The 24,709-nt window shown below is 40.1% G+C and overlaps 1 protein-coding gene across 3 annotated transcripts in view; it reads right to left on the bottom strand.

Annotated features, from left to right (window-relative positions):
- Positions 1-24,709, bottom strand: part of cds1 (CDP-diacylglycerol synthase (phosphatidate cytidylyltransferase) 1) — a 35,121-nt gene that overhangs the window by 8,182 nt on the left and 2,230 nt on the right. For all 3 annotated transcript variants that reach the window (XR_004105969.2, XR_004105968.2, XM_031305198.2), the window contains exons 2-9: positions 11,010-11,167; positions 6,371-6,467; positions 6,036-6,133; positions 4,041-4,180; positions 2,558-2,616; positions 1,611-1,693; positions 1,116-1,203; positions 391-459 (exon numbers count right to left, since the gene is read on the bottom strand). Coding sequence is in view for 1 of the 3 variants with exons in the window: in XM_031305198.2 (XP_031161058.1) it covers positions 391-459; positions 1,116-1,203; positions 1,611-1,693; positions 2,558-2,616; positions 4,041-4,180; positions 6,036-6,133; positions 6,371-6,467; positions 11,010-11,167 (792 nt within the window). In the remaining 2 variants the exon portion in view is untranslated. The remainder of the gene's footprint in view (positions 1-390; positions 460-1,115; positions 1,204-1,610; positions 1,694-2,557; positions 2,617-4,040; positions 4,181-6,035; positions 6,134-6,370; positions 6,468-11,009; positions 11,168-24,709) is intronic.

Genomic DNA, 24,709 nt, shown 5'->3' on the forward strand with positions numbered 1-24,709 from the left:
ACCATCTCATTTTGTATAAAAAAAATAAATAGCTGAGATATGTCTGTTACTGCAACATGCTGTTGTTTTATGACAGACCTAAACTTTTAAGGATTTAAGGGGAAACCTTTAAGTCTTTAGTTCTCTAATAATGATCCTTTTGACATTTGCAAGTTTTTGCATTGTTCAATCATAATTTGTCTAAACCAAATAGAGCCATAGGCAGGTTGATTTACACAATGTACTGTTCTTCCCTTCGTTTAAGGTGTTTTAATTATTTTCCAGACAGTTGTTTCATGTGCTTCTCTACCGTTAATCTTTTTCTTCAAAGTTAAACAAGCTAGCAAGGCTACCAAGAAGAAGAAAAACGGACCATGTGAGTGAATTGAAAAGCAAATAAAGTGTACTCACGATAAAGCCAAAGACCACAGTGGCAAAGAAACCTCCGATGAAGCCCTCCCAAGTCTTCTTAGGTGAGAGCTGCAGGAGGGGGGGGGGTTGAGACAGAAACAGAGGCTGTCTTTCACATAAAAATTACATCAGCGTCACCACAAGCTACATGGGATTTAAAATAAACATATTTTCATCCTGCTGTCCCAGTTACTGAATAGCTAATGTTGAATGATGTACAGCAGTAGCCATCGTCAAAAGTCTATTTCACACACTTACCCTGTATTTAATCTAGAGTTGAAAAGAATACAAATGGATTAATTTAAGAGTAGAGTTTGACCCAATTTTAGAAAGTAGTTTAAGAAAGTCACAGAATTGGTCATTTTCAAAGAATTCACGTTACATGTCTGTATCACAAAATGGAGTTATTTATTAGCAGGTTTGTTTGACTGAAACACTGCCGGTCGACTCGGGGCTGATGAGAGAACAGTTTGCTGTTGAGTGGCAGAGATGTGCTGGAGAATATATGGAGCCAAACAACCCGAATCTGTTCATGGTCAACTGGTATAGACCGAGTCTGATACAACACCTGCATCACAGCCGATGCCGCACCTAACCCCCCCCCCCCCGCTAATCTGTTCATGTATGCTCTCTGTACTCTTGCACTTCTTAAAGACAGTAGTAAAGGCACTAAATGTAGATCAAATCAGTAAAACAAGAACATCATAAGACAATATTTGATTTACCTTGATCAGTGGAGTCCTCCCAAAGAAGAATCCAAACAGATAGGCCATAATGTCATTGCATATCACAATGGAGATCGGGACAATGAACCTGGAAAATGGAATTTCCACAATGTTAAGAGGTGATGGGGGATGTTAAACCATCCATAAGCTGAAATCTGTCTGTGGCTGGAAAATGTGTCTACTCCACTATGAATTGATAACTGCCACTGTGGCAGGAAAAAATAATGTGTTACATAAATTGTGAAAATAAAAAGGTGATTATTATGACTCTAGTTGACTAAATAATATTTCATCTAAATAGTTATTTTTTTACTAAAAGCAGTTCATTAAAACATAACATGCTTAATTTGTATATATTCTACTTTCTGTTGCATTACTTTAAAAGCCTGTATGAAGAGCAACCACGACAGTAAGAACACAACTGTGACGACACACGTGCAGCGATAGTCAGAGACAACAAGGCGTGTTCCTCTGGACTGTCTGTGTGCTGCTTACCAGATCATTCCTTCAAACAGGTTCTGAATGACAAGGTGGGACTGAGTTACCACAATCAACAGGGTCACATGGGTCCAAGCAAACTGGAATGGCAAACACAAACACAAACACCACAGTGTCACTGAACTGGAATGTAGCCGCGCCTGCTCGGAAGTTGGCTCGTGTCAGAAATAGTGGATTCATACAAACAAACGGACAGACGAAGTGAATGACACTGACAAAGCAAACGTATAGGATAGTGTGAGAAGAGCAGGCAGTGGATGGAAAAGCTTTGTCAAACATTTTGGCACTAGTGTCGCACATTTCTGAACGTATTAAAACAAGAATTTTGCGGAATTGCATGCAACAAAATAATTGAAATAACTTCAAAAAAAACAATAACACAGCAGCATAATAAAACCAAACAGGACTGAGTATTCAAGCTGAGAAAGTGCCACCTTTTGCCAGTAAATATATTACTATGTATTAACCAAACCGCCCTTTTGAACTTTTGGGTTTATGATAATGTACATACTGCTGACAAGGGAATTCAAAAGTCTAAAAAGTGTTTGCACTCATGAGACTTCAAAGCACTTTCTATACATCTGTCTGCAAAATAAACTTATGAATGAAAATGAAATGAGTCAATACATGTAAAATACTAATAAATTAAAAATAACAATACATACTCATTAAGTTACTAATAAAGTTAGTTTGGAATTAAATGAAATGTGGTGCATAAAATCATCAAATTCTACATAGTAATGTGAACAGCTACTCTGTGAATAAATACAGTTTAATATGACAAAAACTACTTCTACAATGGCAACATCAGGGCACAAGATAGATGGGTTTAAAAAAAACCTTCTCAGTTAGAGGGACATTACAGGAAGTAAGAAGCCGTGGAAAAGGATAGATAGGAAAGTTAGCAGTAGAGTAGAGGAGAGTGTTATTTGGCTGATACACACCATATAAAACTGCAGGCGGTAATGTTTCTTCACTAAACTCAGCACAAACATGCAGAAACCTGTGAAAGAGTAGACAACGTGCTGTCAGTTTTTACTCCAAGTAAAAAAAAAAAGTATACGGTAGATTAAATAATATGCATCACATTTAACACATTGTTTACTGTATACTGTATGGGGAGATATGTGTAGCATTCCTGTGACTTAACAATTCACATTTTTCTTTCATGCAAACATCTAGGGGCTTTTTTTTTTTATTTGACGATTCAGATTTGACACCGACTTTATTTCAGAGTGAATTTGAAATGAGGAGGCTGACGGCTGAAAGCTCCTGTGTCAGGTTTGTGTACATAAACCTGGGGAGGCCCTCAGGGGAGCCGTTCCTGCCAAAAGATTGTGAAGATGCTGTCTTGTACTACAGAACGTCCTTGGAGCTGAAAAGTGCCGCTGACGTCGACTGAAAGTCAGCAACACTGAATGTGTTCACCCAGCTTCAGAATGAAACCTAACACTGAGAAATCAGTAGACAGAACCATTATTCATCCATCCCAGAGGGAAACTTACAGCCACAGCAGCAGCTATTAAAATCAGAAAAGCGGCTTACTGATGTTACTAGTAATTATTTTTCAACACATATGGAAAGGCCCTAAAAAAACACATTTTCTCAAATCAGCTTTTTATTATGCGCGATGGCCTCATTTTCTCCAGTTACTTTTATAGTTATTTCACATGAGAGATTTCTGCATTTGGTATTGTCTGTGCTTTTCGCAGTTGGAAAAAGTGATGCTGCGTACTTTCATGCCCATTAAGATTGGTTGGATCAATTGGATAAGTCAAACCTGATCAAACCACACCTACACAGTCTTAATGAAGCTGATCAGCTGATTTCTTTGAGTGCTAAACTCATAATAAATAATTAAGGATTTTCTTTTGCCAAACTTTGAATGTTTCTTATTAATTCATGATTACTTAATGTTATAGAAAAATACTTTATGCGTATGTGTAAATAAAAAAAAATACTGGTATGATCCATTAAAGAAAATTGTTTAATTAGGAGGGAAACTTTCTTATTAATTTCCTTTTTTTTACACATTGATGTATGTGACTCATTAGTTTAATGAGTATCTAGAAGCCACAGCTCAATGTATGTGGTTTTATGGCACATCCGGCTGCAGTTTACCAGAACAATAAACCGCCTAATAAACTCTTCTATCAGTAAAGCTCTGAAGAAAAAGGAGAGGTCATTGTAAATCAGTTGGTAAACTCATGAGTTTGTACTGCAAGTCGCCCTGAGGTCTTTGCTTTTCTTTTTGTTTAATTTTCTCCCCAGTAATGTGATTTGTATCAAGAATCTACTACACACATGCTGTATCTGGTCAAATCTAATCCAGACTTAAAAGTAAAACGGGAGTGGAAGCAGAGGGGCCAAAGAGCGGGTGTGTTTTTCCAGATACAGCAGTCGCGCTGTCCTGAAGGCGAGACCCACCTGCGAGGTACAAAGCGAAGGAGATGAAGCGGTGATAGCGAGCCAGGAACTGCAGAGGCTCCTCCCTCTGCACCAGAGCCCCAAAGTAATCCGCAACAGTTTCCCCATAGAAGAAGTAGTTGACGCATATCAGGAAGTACCTGGGGCAAAAAAACAGAGGGAATTAGTTTTTCTTCCCACTTTTTGTTCTTTTTTCCTCATTGTGTTTGTGTGCTTAAAAGGCAAGGGGCAATGTTGTTAGGCTTGATTTATCTGTGTACAGTATATACCGTATGCAAGAGATTCTGGTTTTGTGCACTTCAATCTGTAATGGGTGCTAATGTACGAGTGTTCTTGTGTCCGATGTGTGTTGTGTGGGTCACTGAATGTCTACCAGTGTTTCTGTCCTGCTGTACATTGACCTCTTGTGTGTGTGTGTGGATTTTTTATGAGTGGCCTTGGTAAAGGGGGCAAGTTTCAATTAGCCTTCATTTGCTTCCAACATGGCAGTGACCTTTGCTCCTGGCTGCACTGAGTGCTGCTGTTCCGTACTGTGGCGGTGTATGCAAAGGCAAGGCAAGGCAAGGACCAGGAGTGTTAAATGGAGTTTGGCTAACAAATGAAATGCTACTTTTAAAAAGAGAGATTCTGTCCTTTTCTGGCTTTTTAAATATACTTACATATTATTATAACATAAAAGACGGCTCGGAATGAATATAGACCATTCAGCCCAGATGTAAAAGTAGGGCTGGATATCATTTCTTTTTCTTTTTCTACTAGTGTTGATACGGTTTCTCCACATGTACCAAAATTATATATTTTCTGATACCTTTAAGAAATTAAAATTTTTATTTATGTGAAATATTGTCTAAACTCATGCAGCTGCTTTGGCTAAATAAAATACATACATTACATAACTATATCTAAGCACTTCCTGGTCTGTTTATGGGTTTTTTTCATCTGAAAAAAGTTCCAAAGGACTTACTAATCTTATTTATAGTGCATCAGACCAAACACTCATCTTATTCCCTGAAACATCCTTACTTGCCTAAATATTTTACAGACTATCTAGACTGAGACTTCCTGTCTGAAATACAAATAATCCCCCTTTTAAAATACCTATGATCAAAGGGATTGGTGCAATGTCAATGTGTGTTCAGCAACACGTACGTACGTACTGTCCTGCTGAAGTGTCTCTGAGCAAGACATTGAGTACATGCACCAAGTATTCCAGTTTTTGCCCTTATTCCAAAAAAGACGATATTCCGACTAAGCTGTTTATATGGCTGATTAAAGTGAATATTCCACTAATATTCCTGTTTACATGTAGCCGTGCAAAATAGGGCTTTTCAAAGTTTTCCACCGGTGGCGGACTTGTTCGACCGTGCCAACTGCCAACACAGCCTCCCTCTTTCATTCCTTCAACCACCATCTTGAAAATCTCACCGTTGAAATGTTTGCGCATATCCAAACAGGTTGATATCCAAGTCTTTCATAATGTTTAAAAGTAGGTGTGTTTCTCCTTCTTTTCTTTTGGGCAGGCATCTCTACCGCAGCTTTGCAAACTGTTAGGCTAGTTGGTTTGTGTACAACAGCCATAGTAACGCACAGAGCTGACCATAAGCCTTAAACAGGCAAGTGGCCGTAAACTGCGGTAAAAACCACGATTGAGACGCATATTCCAAATGCGCTGTAATTGTCCAAAGAATACCTTTAAAATCCAAATAATACCAGCATATCCCACATATCCTAAATTCAGCAAAAGGCCTAATTCGGAATATCCAAACGGAATATGCTGTTTACATGACCTGTATCAAATTCAGCATAATGTCATATTCGGAATGATAGTGGAATATTGGTGTGCATGTAAACTACTCAATGGTCAAACAACTGCACCATTTGAGTCACTGAAGAAAAACACTAGTTAAAACAAACTGCTACAGCGAGATTTGAGCTAAGTTAAGTTAAGACATCTTCAGTATATCTGCTGTTCACTGTGAAATCCAATCTCCTTACCAGCTTAGTGTCCTGAACCAAGGCAGCTCATAGGAATGGTAAACTCTGTAGCCGATGGTGATGATTTCTTGGAAACACTTGATTTGGACAGTCATGACCTACGTCAGATGATGGGAACAGAGCAGAAATATAACCAGAAGGTCTCAGCCTGAGAAACAAGCCGAGAGTCAGTACTGTTTTATTTTCAATAGCATTTTTTTAATATCTCTCTGTTCAGCCATCAGAAAATACAAATATCAGCTGTAATTACAAAAATGTACATGTACATAATGGACAGTAGGATTAGTGCATTGAGGACTCATACAATTGCTACAGTATTAATTCTTCTCACTTACCACTAATATAAGAGCGACAGGTCCCATATAGATGATGAGAAAAAAGCCTGAAATCATGGCTAAAGACAGAACTCCTCGTATCCAGTAGTTCTTCCATCTGTGGAGAATGGAATCTTTTCATTACTTGCTCCTCAGCATTACAAGAATATTTCATTCACTGATTTATGCTTCATTTGAGTTTTCATTCAAAGTGAGATAGAGAGTGAAACGTATGACACAGACATATGACTCGCTGTCTGGCTCCATGTGTATATTTCCAGCTATACAACATGCATAAAATTCAACATCAGAGCCATGAAATTATAATAGTAGATCATGAGCAAAGCCTTTGAATTTTGAATTTACAGAGCTGACGTGCTTATTTATATCAGCTGACTAATGGAGTTAAAGAAAGAGAAAGCCTAAAGGCAGTGGATGAGGCATTTGCCAATGGTTGTCAGGAAAGAGGACAATATATGGTCAGTCATGATCACTGGTTTTAGAACTGTGTAAAATGACCAATACTTAGCCATGAGATATTAGCTACGATCATAAGTATGTTCTCTTGCACAAGACTAAGAGTCTACAGAAATGCTAGCAGCGGTACTTAGGCACAACGGTACTTTAAAATTGCGAAATGCTAGCTTTAAGGTTCTGACACAATTCTGACAGGGGACATGAATGTGTGTACCAAATTACATGTGACTTTTAACTGAACCTCAAATGTCAAGCTAGAGGAAAAGCCACAGGATCACCAAGTCATTAGAATACACTGAATGGGCGCCATAAATATCTATACAAAGTTTGGTGCCAAATCCATCTCATAGATGTTGAGATATTTCACAGGACAAGTTAAAACTTTCACCTGCTGGTGGCACAAGAGGAAAAGTCAGTCCATGATATTTGCCATTTTGACTGGATGCCAACCTCAACAAGAATAGTCTTATGAGCCAGTCTGAAGCTTGATTTATGTTTTTGTGTTGAATCTACGCAGTAGGGACATGTAGATACTGACCATACGCCGTAGCCTGACTTGCACCTCCCCAGAAATATAACTACATGTTGCGGCGACACAGACCGACGCAACTGTGATTGGTTCGCTTTGCTGGGCATGGTATCGTTGCATTTCCCCCTACTCATTTCTGGGTTCTCTTTCTCCGTAAACAACATGAAATTAAGGAGAGGGTTAACTTTTCCTGCTACACCTTTCTAACCATGGTCAGAAAGCACAGGGGAGACACTTTGTTTCTCCGTCTCCACCGCCGGAGTCGGTACTCACTCCGAAGCTAAGGCCTGTCACTCTATCACCCTCTCTACCCCACACTTCCCAGCATACACACATACCAGCTCTCTTAAAGGGATACGCTAGAATGACGCAGACGCACCAGCGCACAATTAGGCTATGGCATATAGAATCAGCCTTGAGGGCAGACGCCAGAGGAGAGCAGAGATATGGAAACATGAGTGCGGCGTGTTGCAGATGTTAGCAAGGAACAACTTTCAACTGTGATGGACAATAAATAAACTTCATCCCTGAAGTATTTTGGTTTAGTTTCTGTTGGGTTGTTAACCAAAATGAACTGAAACCATTGCTGGCTCAGTGCACATGTGGTGAGACAAGAAGAGGAACGGGGCAGGCTGGCTAGAGATGGGAATCGAGGACCACTTCCAGTCCAGCCTCTTTTAAATTGTCCAATCAATCGGAATCGTATGCCTGCGAGCTTATCAATTCGTTTTATTCATCCCGGCATGTTTTTCTGACAGGTGCACATTGCAAACCAAATGACGTCAAACTCATGTGTCTACGCTGCTGGAAACTTGCAACAAAACAAAAGTCATGGCAAAGAGGAAGAAACGGTCCAAAGCACGGCTTCATTTCACAAAGAAAGATGACAACAGTACGGCTTGTTATATCTGTATCAATAAAATATCTTATTGATTCCCATTCCTAAGGCTGGCACAACCACACAGTGAACAAGTGGGACGATGGTGGAAAGCTAGTCAAGTTCCCTAGGAGCTCTAATAAGGTCTGCATCCTTTCTTTTTGTTGCCAATCAAGGTATTCAGCATATGTTGCCATAAAGCTTAGTGGTAATTTATACTCTAGACCTAACAACAAATCATTTTGCCAGTACTACCTGTGTCGTGACACTAGCGAGGCTAAAAATGTGGAACAAGGCCACGTTCCTCTGGAGTGTTATTCACAACACATCATGCAGTGTGTGTTGCTGTGAGGCAAACTGCTGCACTGCCTGAGAGCAAAACAAAAGAGAGGAAACTGCTAAAAGCTGCATAGGAGCCAAGCAGGGCAGAGAGCCTGGTGCCTGCTGTATGAATGGAGAAGTAAAACAGCTGCATCATGGAAAAAAAGCTGCCGCTGCTTCCACCTAGAACTGTGGGCTCTCACACTCTCTCTGATCATCACACCATCACTCACTCACTTTCTCTCTTAAACTACCTTCCTTCCTCCTCGCTTCACCTTCAAGTCCATCTATTCATCCTTCTCTGCTGTGTCATTTTGCTCGCTCCATTCATCTGCTGCAATTCCTCCTCCTCATCTCTACCACATTTTCCCCATCCCTCCATCTGTTTTTCTCTCTCTCTTCTTCTAATTTATTTCCTTCCCTTTTCCCATCCCCCTCCCTCTTTCTCTCTCTCTCTCTCTTTGCAGTCTGTTCATCCACATGTCTCTCTGCGGCACAACGGCTCCTATGGCACCCAGGATTAGTACCTCCCTCCTTGTGAGCCTTTAAGCCCTGTGACCTGGCCGTCACTCATTGGTAACACCCTCCACTTCTCGTCTGTATATCAAACAAGACCTCCTTAATTTGTGTTCAAGTTGCTGCTGACTCAAATTGGCAAAGACTGCCAAGTGTGACAGTACTGAACTGCTGGCAAGAAGAGTTTACTACTATACAATACTACTACAAAAATGTAAGATGTGCGTTTAAAAACGTGAGAAGGGGGGGCCTGATATAAGCTGAAACTTCTGACCCTACCCTTTGGTTACAACCAATAAAATTCATTCATTCCTTGTGTAAAGGGTTACTTTCAGCCTTCAATGCATTTACCAGACTTTACTATGTTGTGCTTATTTTAAGGTTCTGACACTCAAACAACTCTTTCCCCTTCTAACTATGCCATACGACTCCATAAATGAAGGGTAAAATATTTTATCTAAAGAGAAACATTTCCTCTATTATACCAGAAGCTTTGTGTGCACAAAATGATCAAGTCTAGGAAATAACGTTTTTATTTTTCCATATTCTTTCATACATATGTTGAAAAACCTAAAAGAACAGTACCACTGTAAGTTTTGCTAACTGTTTGCATACTACCAGCCATCAATGCCACCCCAAAATATTTTTTCTCTCCCACAGTCAGTGAAAAGTGTTTTTGCATGCTGCTTCATTAAGGACAAAGTGGTACACGTTTTCGTGACACTTGAGTACAAGGTAACAATACTTGACAGAACAGGTTGTCAGCACACCTTTTTCAGAACATGACATTTAGGTGCACAAGGAACAGTTCAATGACTCATTGTAGGTGTCAACTGAGAGAAACTGGATTTTTTTCTTTTCTTTCACAGGCCTTGTCTTAAAATCTACTAGCTATTTTACCCACCACAATGTACGTATTACTATGTCAGCGTTTTGTTCATTTATACATATGGTATACAGTACATGATCATTGTAGGGTTGAACCTTAACATGCCTTACTTACTCTACTGTTGTGAACCACTCTGAAGAAGGCTTTCGGTTGAATTTCAAAAATATAAATATATCATTCTGTAACTTTGGATTAAATTCAGAGAGGGAATTAAAACAAAATCAACAGTTGTCGCTGGTCAAATGCTCAGAAGATCTCTGTGAAAATGGCGAAAAACGTCCACACAGAAAACCTCCGTTTGGACAGAACTTTTCTGAAATCTTTCAGCCACTATGCAAGTCCTTTGGTTTGCTGCAAATTCACTAGCTACTGCATTTCCTTCCCTGTATTAATACAAGCATGTTCAGACATCTCTGCAGGATCTATTTCTGGTCCAATTAACCTACATGCACAGGGGAAAGATGATCGGTCAGGCTCAATACATGAAAGATGGAGGTCAAAACTGCTTGTTACAGCAATATTATGGCTGAAGTACATTTGAACAAGACCTCAGGCGTCTTTGGTTTAAGGTTTATAAAATCTTTATAAAAATGTATCTGACCCCACATTTTAGACCCGGTTTAGCATTTTTTGTAAAACTAAAACCTTGAGTCCTGTGGCTGTTGAAGTTTGCAGGGTGACCTCTACCAATTTACACTAGTTCTTCTTCCTGCTGTGGCTGGCTGTGGAAAAACAGCATTATCTAATAGCAGACCAACACACATGCATGCAAATATAATCTCAGTAAAAGTCAGAATTTAAACTTTTATTTGGGGCTGCGTTTCATTTTCTGAACATGAGTTACAGTTCATTTTTTCATTAGCTTGCTACCATCTTGGACAAAGCCTGTTGAGCTAAAATAGTAAGGCTAAGTGCTAAATGTTAATAGATCCTTGTAGCTTAATTCCTGTGAGATGTCTAAGCAGTGAAAACAACTCCAGGATGCACTTGAGGAACAAACAATCTATTGGCATCCATCTCTTGTGAGTATCTGTGTTTGAGCAGTGTGTACCTGGGCGGCAGACCCTCCAGAGCTTTGTTCAGGTATTGTGGAGTGTTGTCTGTGTCTGCTGTGGGGAGAGGAACATCTGGCGTGTCTGCTTTGGAGTCACCATCACATTCTCCCTCTGCATCACCTTGCAAGCCCAGCCTGTCATCCCCATCGGCCTCCTGCCGGAACACACAGACACACACAGATATTCAAATACAGACTTAAGATAGAGAGCTTTCACTTGATACACAGGTCGGTGTAGAAAACAGGCAGACAACAGAGCAGTGTAACAGAAAAGCATAGGTATACAAGCAGCGTCATCCTATCAATAAAACAAGATGTACACTGAGAGCGCTTCTGAGATGCAAATGACAAGTAAATGTTGAGGTAGTCAAATAGAGTTCACTCTAAACTGAGAAGAGGCATACAGGACTGGAAGATGGCGGTTTAATTAGGTCAGAGTTTAGTCTATCACCTGGGAGGGAGAGGAGACTATAGAACTGGTGCATGTGTCCTCTAAGCTTGGCTGGGATTCAAGTAGGCCTGCAAGTGGATGTGGAGGAGTGGGCTTGTTTACACCAGTGACAGCCTCTAGGAATTCAAAACCATCAGACCGTCTATGACTTAATTACTAAATAATAGCTGCTAGAATAGGACTGGAAGTATGACACAGATAAAGGATTTACTGTCTGGCGCCATGTGTATATTTCCAGTTATAATATGCATTCAATTCAACATCAGAGCCATGAAATTATAATAGTAGATCATGATAAGCAAAGCCTTTGAATTTACAGGGCTGACGTGCTTATATCAGCTGACCAGTGGAGTTAAAGAAAGAGGAAGCCTAAAGGCTGTGGCTGTGGCTGAGGCATTTGCCAATGGCTGTCAGATCTAACTCTTCAACTAGAACTAGTGAAGATGAAAAAAAAAAAAAAACACTGCTTCTGTAATTCTTGTGCATATTTTTTCCAAATAAAAGCAACTGCGTAAAATCTGATAAAAAGGCATTTCTGGTGGCTGGGTTGGCTCAGTGGGTAGAGCAGGCGCACATGTACTTCGAGGTTTATGCCTCGACGCAGAGGTCCAGGGTTTGAATTCAACCTGTGACGATTTCCTGCATGTCTTCCCTCTCTCTCTCTCCCCTTTCTCACCTAGCTGTCCTATCAAATAAAGGCGGAAAAGCCCTCCCCCCAAAAAAAAGAAGAAAAAAAAAGGCATTTCTGTTTCTTTTTAAATCTAACTGCATATATATTTTCAAGGCAAACTCTCAAAACAGTGATTTTTTTTCTTCTTTCCGTCACTTGACACGTGACACGTGACTTTGCTGCGTGCACAGTGTTTATAGCCTATATTCCCACACCATGAACATCTTCACAAATGCATCTTAATGTTTGATTGACATTGTTACAGATCTGATAAACATTTAAAAAATAAAAAAACAAATGTCCAATTGCTTTGTTCTTTGAGATCATTCTACTAAGTATTGTGTTGCCTTCATGTTTATCTAGGAATCTGAACATAATGATTCCAAATATTCCATATTTTAACAAATCTCCATAAAAGGAGAAAGTTTGATTCCAACCTCACCACAAAGCTGGAGGATTAGTGGCTAAGCATGACGGAGCTGAAAGTCTACACCTGGTGTCGGCAGGTCAACAGGCTGCTGCCCGTGAGGGCAAACATCTTTATTGGCGTTAATGAATCTTTAATCTGGATTTAAACCCAGTCAACAGATACAGCCTCTATAGTTGCATGTAGAATGGCCAAATGTTACAGAGTGATCACTTTATATAAAGCTTTTCATCACATCTGTTGGGTCCTCTTGGGTTTCTTGTTGTAGTTGCAAAAATATTCATAATTCACCATCTGGTTTTGTAACATTGCATTTTTTTCTCCTTCCGCTTTAGTGTTATTTCAAGGAAAACAATCCGGCTTGTCATAACTTACAATAAACAGAATTGAGCTAAAAAGATTTCAACATGTATTTATTTGTGTCCCACGAATCCAGAATTTCTGCTCCAAGGAAAAGAAAATGCAAATAGACTGCTGATTATACATAACAGATGCCCAAAAACTTCTTAAGATATAGATGAACCACTGTAGCCCAAGTAGGTTAAAAAAATAACGTGATGATCGGCTATATGAATGCACAATATAAACAATCACAGTCAGCAAGATCTGGGAACAACTGCTAAGCAGTAGAGCATATGCCATATTTATGAAAGTCATACATCAGCACCTTGGTCTTGGAAAATGCTGGCTCAGTGAGAAGGGAAGGTCCAAACGGAGAGAACATGATGTATTTTCAGATTTAGCAGCATTAGTGTCGACTAGGGCTGCACGATATGAGGAAAATATCTAATTGTGATTATTTTGACCGATATTGCGATTGCGATATGATTCATGATATTGGAGGGAATGATCTTTTTTTGTATAATATTCTCATTTTCATTGAAAAATATAAAAATAAAAGAAAAAGTGTCATTTTTTGTGAGGATCTGTACCAAACAAAGATTTTTTCTTTAGTCTGTAGGATACGATTTGTAGGCCGGGATGTCTCTGCAGCACCACAATACTTTATTTTAGAATGGTTTGACACATATTTTGCCTTTAACAAGTATTGCACCCCCTGCGATTTGGATATTGCACTAGTTCATATTGCGATTTTGATAAAATTGCGATTAATTGTGCAGCCCTAGTGTGGACATGACTTCAGGCACTCTAACATCATTAATACGGAAATAAAAGTCAAGTGACATCCTACAAATTAGGCCGGACACTTTGATGTGAGTACACCAGTAATGGTCTATCACAGGGGTCACCAACACGGTGCCCGCGGGCACCAGGTAGCCCCCAAGGACCACATGAGTAGCCCTCAGGCCTGTTCTAAAAATGAAAATTGAATATTGATATTATCTGTTTCCCACCTTGTTAAGTCATTGTTGATAATTATTGTGAGAAATCGTTAATGTGATCAGTGTCTTCTTCACATAGATGACTATCATTAATCATTAATAATCATATATAACTAAAGTCAAACTGAGCAAATTTGTTATTTCAGAAGAGTGTATCAAACTGGTAGCCCTTCGTATGACTCAGTACCCATGAAGTAGCTCTCAGTTTCAAAAAGGTTGGTGACCCCTGGTCTATCATGTAACAAAGCAGCGAGTGAAGATGCTTTTTCTGCCCAAAAGAGGCTATTTTTAAAACCAAGTGAAATTCCTCCTGAGATCATGCACAGGTTGTAGGAGATTAATCTTCCTTTTGCACTTGAGCGGCTCGCTGATGCTCCTGGACATTTTTTTCCTTTTATGGTTACTTTCACTCAAACGTTGCTAAAAACGGTCAGTGGGAGCATCAGGGTTAAATCAGAGAGCTTTGGATAGTAATTAGCAGAGAAAGTGCAGAAAGTGGGAGCAGGTTGGAGTTGAGGCAGAGGGGGTCACTTGAGTTGGTGTTGAGAGAAGAGGTGTAATTGAAGATTTCTACTCAGGTTTTAATGAGGAAACATTGAAGCCCGCAGATTGAAACAGTGGAAAGCTACAGTACAGGTTCCTCTCTCTGACAGTACACGTGGCTCTTGTCTCTGACACCCTTTTCCCAGTGGACAAATAAACCCACTTCCAGCCACAAACAGTTGGCTTTTGTCTTTAGTGGGAAAGCTCACAATCAGCATTTATTCCCAGGACAAATGGCTCGCAGTAGTCACAGGTATTTATCAGCTACAGCTCTGACTGGCAGTGAGGGTGGACATTATAATTTTCGCCCCTTTTCCGGCATGATGCTATGACGTGCGTTGCCTCCGTTGGTAACTTCTGTCAGCTCGGCCACAAATTCCATCCGTCTCCACCCGAGCTCAAACACTGTTCCAAATTAGTCGGCACAAAGTTTGAAAGACACTGAATTGAAGTAACTAAAATAAAAAAGTAACCACTGTTTAACCACATTTTCACTGACCTTCATGCAGCTTTCTAGTGTTTACGGTTTACTAGTCTGGATCAACGGAAGTACATTTTCAGGATAATTGCCCGACATCCAGCGCATGGCTCACGGCAGGCCTGCTTGATTCTTTCAGAGAATGATTATACAGATTTACAGAGAATATGAAAGTAAGAGCCACAAAGTCTGGGAACGTAATGTGTACGCTGAACAGATAGGGGCTACAAGGTCACCCTAAACTATCTGTTATTTCTCCCTGAATAGTTGAGACTTCTCACATAGTTGAGATAAACGGGATGTCTAAACCTTGGGGTAGAAAGTGGTACAGAGGGCAATGCTCCTGAATGTCTGACTATGTTTGATTGTAAGAAATGTTGAGTCATGTTTGGAAAGGGGGGCATGTCTTTCTATCTCACTGAAGATGCATATATACTGTGCGCTTTTTCTTCTTCGTTGAATACATTTTCCCACACTGGGCTGCTGTGCCTTTTGTGAAATTGTGTTACTCCTATATTCTTGCAAGTTTATAATAAAATACAAAAACCTAACTTGGTTTAGTCTTCGACTGTCTTTATTTGTTTCACTTTCCTATTTTTAAAAAACCTACACCTGCTGCAAACATGAAAAGTTTCCACCACAACTGACACTGGTATGAGCAAATTACATTTAAACATGTATCAGCCAATTTAAATAGCTCACGTTACTGTATTGTGTGAACAGTTACTTTCATTTATTATTGTATGTGGCGTTTTCTTTTGGTGCAAATGTTCCACCAAAACAAGTTCCTTCCTGAGACTATTTTGCAAAGCTACCGTCGCTGGGTCCGCAGCTTAGCACCGCCCAAGACGATTGTGATTGGTTTAAAGCAGTGTTTCTCAAATGGGGGTACGCGTACCCCCGGGGGTACTTTTGGAGTACTACAGGGGGTACATGAACTTTTTGCAAAATGCTTAAAAATATGTCATGCATAATTCCTAAAATAATTATACTATAATAATGAATGAATTACTAAGTGATGGACTATGAACATTTGAAATGTAGCATTTAAATGTTTTTCAGTTACAAGGTTGTTGTTTAGTAAATCTATCACTGCCGACACTGTATTGTTGTTTTTATATAGATGTAAAATGTTTTTGTACTGGTCAGGGGGGTACTTGGCTTAAATACACAATTCATAGGGGGTACATTATTGAAAAAAGTTTGAGAACTCCTGGTTTAAAAGGAATGCTAACAAACCAGAGCGTTTTTTTCTCCAATCCTAGAATGTATGTGTGGTGTAGCCAGACCTTACTGTGCACTGTGGAGATAGGTCTGCCAATGAGAGACCCTGTTTTCCGGCGCGTTTGTGATGTCAAATGTGACACACCAGAAAAAAAACAGAATGGCATACTCATCTACTGGCAATGGAAAATGAGTCTATCGCCTATTTTTAGCAGGTACAGTCGGTCTGGAATATGAAACAGGCCAAGTCAGCACATTACTTCATACGCACAAATGTGTGACATGCAGAGCGCCACAGTATTACGGCCTAATCTGGGAGTATGTACTCAAGCGCGTTAATTAAACTGCCAAACAGTATAAACAGTCATAAACAGTAAATACAAAAAGAAAAACCTGCTGAGAGAGCATGGAATTAAACATGTAGGAAGCCACAGCAGGTGGTGCATCCAAAATTTCACTTTCACTGTTCATAATTTTCTACTGTCTGTGAGTTTGACTGTCCTTGAAGCTCAGCTCACACTATCGTCTTTGTCGTCCTCCTCCTCCTGGTTATTAATGTCTTCTCTGCAGAGATGTGGGAGGAAGAGGGAGGACAAGAGGACAGGTGACGAGCAGCTCAAGCCACGTCTACACTGAGGCTGTGTTCATATAACCGGTACCTGAGGCAACGCAGCCTCTTGCAGGGTTGTTTGTGTTCTGAACTAGGGCTGCATAATATCGTGTTTTTATCGCTATCATATTGTACGATAAACACATCGGGAAAGACTGCAATATTGCACTGGGATTTTTTGAGTTAGTTGAAAGAGAGTATCAGCAGGAAATGTTTAAAGCTGAACTAAAATTGCACATTTTGTGTTGAGTGCAATGTCCAATTTGTTCAGTTAGGAATGTTGGAAATTATTTCACGCAATGTGTTGCATTTTGCAGTATTCTGAAAGCAGCAAAAAGGCAGAACTGAATACACGTTCATGTGTTTATTTATCGCAAGTAATATCGTTAGCGCGATATTCAACATTATCGCATACTTTCCTCATGACGTGCAATCCTAGTCTGAACAGCTAAATATGAAAAAAAAACAAAAAAAACTCTGCTTGTATGTAGAAACAACTGTTATCTATTTTTTAAGCTAAAATACCACACACACAAAAGTGGCTTATTTTTTTTTGCTAATATTTGCTAGTTTTAATTTTTTGATAGTAAAATGAACAATTTGGGTTTTGTATTGCTGAACAAACACAAAAAGAAATGTGTAAAGACATTAGCTTGGGCTTTGGCAAATTGTTTAACAACAACAACATGGTGACTAAAACAACCAGAATTTCACTAAATATAACAGTAAAGTGTAACTTTCAGAATACAACAGGATCTCTGAACAGCCACAAGCAGGTGGTAGTGGTACAGTTGAAAATTTCCCCAGCCACAACAAAACATGGCTGCATTTAGAAATGAACCCAAAGTGGTGCAGTTACTGGTGCTGCAACCAGCCACCATCCAATGAATCTATGGGGCATTTAACTTGATGAAAAGTGACCAAAAAAGGTGCAAAGGAACAGTGAACCCCAGTCCTTTTCACCGTCTTAATTGAGACACCTATAATTTAGCCTGGAAGGGTCAATAGTAGTGAGAGGCTGCAAAGTGACATTCTTACCACAGCACAACAAATAAACCTACGCACCTGGACGGCCCAGACCAGCAGACAGCAGCTGGCTCTGGTCACAGGGGAGAGCATCACTGAGTAAGCTACAGCCTACATTTGCTCACTCCTGCAACAAGGAATTAAGCTAATCAGCACTGATGCTAGAAGCAACTTTTAGCTTACAAATTTTAGCTTACAACAGCTCTGCCTTTTTCCAACTGCATCACAAAGCAAAAGGGGCCATTTTACAGGAGACACCGCGTCTATGGCCGCAGTGATGGCCCTGTAAGAGAGTGATGCTCATTATAGAAATCAATATTGAAACTAAAGGCCTTCCCACATTAGTTTTAGAGGTATACATTTTGACCTTTTGGTGGCAATACATTTAAAGTCAGGGGATCAAGCAAGTTCTAGAGGATTTGGATTTATCTGGTGAACATGAAGGCCTGTATAAAATGTCATGACAACCCATCCAATATTTGTCAAGAGATTTCAAAATGATACCATGTTGCAACACAACTAGCAAAACCCTAATAATATATGCTGTCTTTTATATTTACCTCACAAAGCTCGAGGTTAAAAAACTCCAAATGAACGAGGTTATCTGAATGCAGAGCCACAATGCAGAGCAGATAAGACTCCTCTGCTGTCCAAAGCCATTTCTAACTAGGGCAGTGCAGAATGAAGCTGTGACTAACAGAGCGTTAAACGGCCTGCTGCCACCACCACTGCTGCTGATGGAGGCTTCATGGACGGCCAGGCGACCAGCAGCCAGCGAACCAAGGTCAACTGTCACGTGGAGTCTTGAGCATCCGCCAACTGTCCCGGCAACAGTATGCAGGACCATGAAGGGAGAGCAGCCGTGATAAGAGCATCGGGGCAACACGTGAATCAAACACACACTGCTGGGTATGTGTGTGTGGCTGACTAATTCATTAAAGTGCTCATTTTCAGGTTCATAATTGTATTTAGAGGTTGTATAAGAATAGGTTTACATGGTTTAATTTTCAAAAAAACACCATATAGTTGTTGTACTGCACATTGCTGCAGCTCCTCTTTGCACCCTGTCTGTTGAGCTCTCTGTTTTAGCTACAGAGTGAGGCATCTCTCACACTGTTCCATCCTTGTTGGGAGTCGCACATGCGCAGTAGCTAGGTAAGGACTACTACCAGGGTTTCCCCTAGTGTATTGCGGGCCTACGTTACCCCCCACCAGGCCTAAGCCACTGGGAATTTTTTAAGGTGTTTTTAAAACTACAGTTACAGTGGGGCGACTCGGTTGTAAACGTAGACGTAGTCACACCATGGAAATGTTTACTGTACCCGCGAACCTTGCAAACGGCTAGAGCAAGCTTCTACCATTAAAGTATATGATAGTTCTAGTACGCAGTCTTGTCACTTTGCCTTTTTTGCCATTTTCAAAATGTTATTTTGAGACGAATCAAAATGTTTTATGGTCACAATTCATCTCGTAGCTGGTTGGCTTGGTTCCAGCTTAAAACTCTTAATATAAGAAGATAAGGAGATATTGAACAGGGGAAAACACTTCCAGAACCAGAGCTGTTAAAGAAGTGGTCACTGTTGAGCTCTTTTAGGGCTGCAACGGTTTGTGTATTCATAACGAAGTCATGGTGTGGTGCACACGGACACACGCAGAATACACTGTATACAGTATAGTTCATAAACGGGATTTCGGCATTGAAACCTTTAGCTGTTCGCCATTAGCAAGGTTAGCAGATGATCGGCGTGCGATCCAGTAACACTATAGCCGCTTTTACACCGCAAGCATGAAACTATCTTGACATTACCCGGCCGAGCTGTATGTGAGAACGCAAATGTCTGAATCAGTCGGATCGGACATGAAATGGTCCTTTTCCCTGTAATTTCAGATTGAGCCCAAAGTGTAAGGATTTAGAGCAAGCGAGTGGGCGTTTTGATGATATTTCATGCCACTGTGGCAAAACCGGAAGAAAACAAACATGTCATCCTGCCAGGTCAGGGATTTTGGCAGCTGGAACTCAAAACAAGCCAGATTCCTGTCTATAACCCTGGCTGAACCTGATAGCTTTGCCCTTTATTAATTAACCTGTACTAGGCTTTAACCCGAGGAACTACTGGCTACTGTCATCGTCAAGTGTCAGTGTCTTTTACCCATCTCCTTTTACCCATAAACTCTCTTTCCGTGGTGCTTTCCTCAAATGACAACACTAGTAGGGCTGTCCCAAATGATTATTTTTTAAACGATTAATCTAGCGATTCTTTTTTCGATTAGTCGACTAATCTAACGATACATTTTTCGATTAATCTAACGATTAATTTTTCAATTAGCGATTATTTTCCCATTGCTCAATTACTAACAATTTACACAAAACAAATTTCAATAAGGTTAAAATCTCTATTTATTAAAATAGTTTAACACTGCACTGTTCAAGTAAAATTAATTTTTAGTGCAACCTGAAGCCAGATGTAGGCTATCAATCCCACCACAAAATAAAGTCACTTTCAGGAGGAATACAAAAATAAAAACTTAAAGTAAACAGAGCAAGTGCAGAAACAGTAGCCTGTATTTGCTTTTTTTAACAGTAGTAGGTAAAATAATGAATAAGCTCTTGTTTAACATCCAAGCTCTTCTCCCTTTAATCTTACAGTAAAAAAGTGCAATTGTAGCAACATATGAAATCAGATGTATCAAATAAATCCAACATAAGGCAAGTTGCAGAGTGTCTAATATAACAGTCTGTAATCGATTGGGTCACTCATGATGATAAACGTACCGTTGGGCTAGTACTGGGAACACATACCGTGATACTATGTTGATAATCGCACATGCTTGGGAGTAAAGCTTAGATCGGGCACAAAAAAATCAAGCCCGACCCTACCCGAGCCCGTGCACGTTGTGTCCGAGCCCGGCCCGGCCCGACACATTAACTGGAATTATGAGCCCGAGCCCAATTTTAACCCGACAATTTTTTAATACATGGGCCGTTATAACTGACGTTATAAAGGACTCGTGAGATATCTGAAACAATCTGGCCTGATTGCGCAATTATCGAAGACAGTGCTACAGATGAGGGAGACACAATTTTAGCACAGTTGACCTCCCACTCAAGTCAGTGCAGGACATATACCCAGAGCTACGGGAGAAGCTGGAGAGGCATAGCTTTCTCCCCACCCAATTAGGCTATAAACACAAATGCTTGATCAAGGGCCCGGCCCGGGGATAGTGGCAGGAAATATCGTCCCGAGCTGGCCTGTGGGTCAAGTTCGGGCTCGGGCAGAGAATCTAAACTCTACTTGGGAGGGAAAGGGAGCAGAGCAAAAAGGTGAGCAGAACTTATGGTGTTTTGCTGCTCCTGACTCAGTGATGCATTTTACAAAGTCTACAAACTACCACGTTGTTGTTGGCATTAAGAGTAAAATACTCCCACACTTTAGAAGACCGTGTGCGAGCCTTTTTCTCTCTTCCCTCTCTTTGAACTCGCGAGGAATCCATACTTGTGCTGTTGCTGGAGGCAGCTATGTTTTTTTTTTCCCTATGCGTGACGCGTCGACGCAAATTATTTGTGTCGACGCATTTACTACGTCGACGAATCGTCCCAGCCCTCAACACTAGTATGTTCACTTCTAATGGACAACATTGCATTTCTCCTAGAAGCCTCACATTTTGAAGCATTTACGCAATTTGAATGGTACTCTTCTCTCACCTGCCAAAACACCCATAACAAAAAGAGTAAATACTCCAGGACAGAAGGTGTATAGCTAGTAGCAGTATAGTGTATGTAGCTGGTGTATCCTATCCTGTATCATTTCATAAACTGCTTTCACTTAAGACACCAGCTCGATGCTTTCAAGAGAGGCAGACCTGCATATGGCAGTTTACTAGAAGCCAAACTCACACTTCATAGCCATAAACATGAGCAGCATTGATCTTGTGGCTGAGTGGCAATTTGCCAACATAATAAAAAAAACTACAGAGGATAAAAATGACCTCACACAGAAAACCTTCATCTCTCATTAAGACGTTCCATTAATGTTGAGTTGTGTGGATATTCATTTGAGAGTGCTGTTTGTGTTTATAAGAAGTTCATTAAGAGGAGTGCAGAGAGAAACAGCAGAGTGTTTAAGAGCGAAGCAAATTTTCACCTAGCGTCATTTGCTGGTTGTACCGCAGGAATGTTTGGGTTTATTCGCCCCAAACAGCCAATGTGTGTGCTCGAAACAGAGAGCACTTACACTTTGATTTGTCAACTGTAAAATGTTGTAATAAGTTAAATAACCAACTTCAAGGGAGGGGAATATCGATATCAGCCAATGTCTGGCAACAAACATCTATGACACATCATAATAGCAGTGTGACAGAAGTGGAAAATATAACACTGAAATAGCAAAAGAGAAATAATGTGTGATTTAATCATAAACAGTATTCATTGGCTGCCTCATGAAGACATTAACAGATTTGAAGGACAAGTGAGGTGAAATAGCATGGAGTAGAGACACTTGTGCCTTTTTAAAGATTAACACAGCACCATTAATACACGCACGGTCATTTATGGGTCAAACAGCCTTTAACTGGAAGTAGAACAGTTAGTTTGAATGCCTCAGTATCACAAACAATATTATCTCAATACTAATGGCCAGAGTTTCGACAATGATAAAATCTTGCAAAAGAATGTATTAGCCTACATTGTTGGTTGTTTTTCCCACCTCTAATAACTGAAACTTAAATCAGTATGATACTCTTCTGTAGATGTAAACCAAGGTTGGCTAACAGGGTTCGCCCTGCACTAATTTGTCTCGTCATGCTTCTCACGTCGCATGTATTGGGACAGAGGACTTCCTTGGGACAGCTGAGGGCCAAAAAAGGACCTTGAAGGAGGTGAGGAAAAACAAGTTGGGACACTAATGAGACGTCAAGTGTGGCACTGTGCCTGAATGACCAAACTGTAAGTCACACACAGCCAGGCAACAGTGACCAGGAACTATACATATAGGCTTAGATGTGTTGATGTACTTCAGTTCCACGAGTCAATCTGTTTTAGTATGAGTGCCCCTCTAGTTGGAACTCAAGACACAGTCAGTTAGAACCTGGATAATAGGGGTGTAAGAAAAAAATTGATACACTTGGGTATCGCGATATTTTATTTAGCAATACTGTATAGATTTTCAAAAAACACAATATTGATTAAAAAAAAACCCTACTGCTAGATGGCTATGCTGAAACACACCACTAGTGTCCTCGCCTAACAGTGCCTAACAGTGCCTGACTTTTTGCTAGAAGCTAACAATGTACCTATGGCTGAACTTTGGCCTACTTTATACAAATTAGTTCACTAAGAACCGGTGAACCACTGTGTACTGAATTGTTTACCTAAAGTAAACTTCTTTGACTTTTATGCACATCATGTCTTTTTTTTTTTATTAGTTTTTCTAAAAATACTTTAAAAAAATCCCAATATATCGCCTTTCGCACAGTATCAAAATATATTGCAATATATTGAATCGTGACCCATGTATCGTGATACGTATGGTATCGCCAGATTCTTGCCAATACATGATGCAATTAACATATCTTATAATGAACAGGATTTATATAACAGTAGGGGTGTAACGGTACGTGTATTCGTACCGGACCGTTTCGGTACGGGGCTTTCGGTACGGTGCACGTGTGGACCGAATGGCCGAACGCAATCTTTTTTGTGCCGAACATAGGTCAATTTTCGTGTTTCCACACAAACATATTAAGTGGCGGAAGTCTCCGCGTTCAGCGCAAATCCCGCCCTGCAACTGATTCTAAAGTTTTCATTGGTCATGTCAATATGTCAATCACTGTACAGATTGCCTACACCAAACACTGATCTCTACACCTACCCGCCGTCACTGTAACCTAAACCAATGAAATCGACTGCAGGGCGGGATTTCCGCTAAAGTGGTTTGGGGGAAAAAAATAAAAATCACACACCGCGCGCTGTACAACAACATACACGGCACGCTTTAGCCCAGCCTCTCGCTAGCTAGCGTCATGGCCAATGCAGACAAGCCCATAGACAGTACGGACAAGCCGGAGCATGAAGAGCCACCCATATCATTAAGGTCTCCTGTTTGGGAACGCTTCGGTTTCCCAGTGAAATCCGTCAACGGACAAAGACTAGTCGATAAGACGAAAGCAGTGTGCCGACGTTGCTCAGGAATGATCGGGTATGTTTCTGGCAACACTTCAAACTTGTTAACGCACTTGAAAAGGCATCACGCGAGTGTGAACATCACTACTACAAGGAAAAAAACGACCGTAATTCAAACGCAGCTCCCGTTGGCATTTAAACAGACCTTTGCTGGTAATTCCGATCGGGCCAACGCAATAACGAAAGCAATTGGTGTTTTTATAGCAGCTGATCTACGACCATACTCGGTTGTTGACAAGCTGGGATTGATAATGCTGCACTGTAATCCATAGTTAGTTCATTATATTTTATTATGTGATATTGGTTTGAGACAGAGTATTTTATTTAGTGGAGAACTTTGCAGCAGTATTTTTTTTATTCTTTTTTATTTTATATATATTTTATTTATTATATTTTATTAAAAAGTGTTAACAAATTGTTAAAAAAAGTTTATAGTAATAAACAACCTGCAGTTTAATGTTTGCATTTCTTTCCCTTACTGTACCGAACCGTGACTTTAAAACCGAGGTACGTACCGAACCGTGATTTTTGCGTACCGTTACACCCCTATATAACAGGGGATTTCACAATCTTAATGTTTGACTCTATAAAAAGGCTGTTTGATGTGGTGATGTATAAACCTACTTCTGATGAAACTATTAGTAGATTATTGTTTAAGCAATCGACAGAAAATAATTCTGTGACAATTATGATCATTTAGGTCATTTTCATGCAAAAATGCCCAAAATTCACTGGTTCCATTCTCTA

The sequence above is a fragment of the Sander lucioperca genome, chromosome 2, assembly GCF_008315115.2.
Source record: "Sander lucioperca isolate FBNREF2018 chromosome 2, SLUC_FBN_1.2, whole genome shotgun sequence".
NCBI lineage: Eukaryota > Metazoa > Chordata > Actinopteri > Perciformes > Percidae > Sander > Sander lucioperca.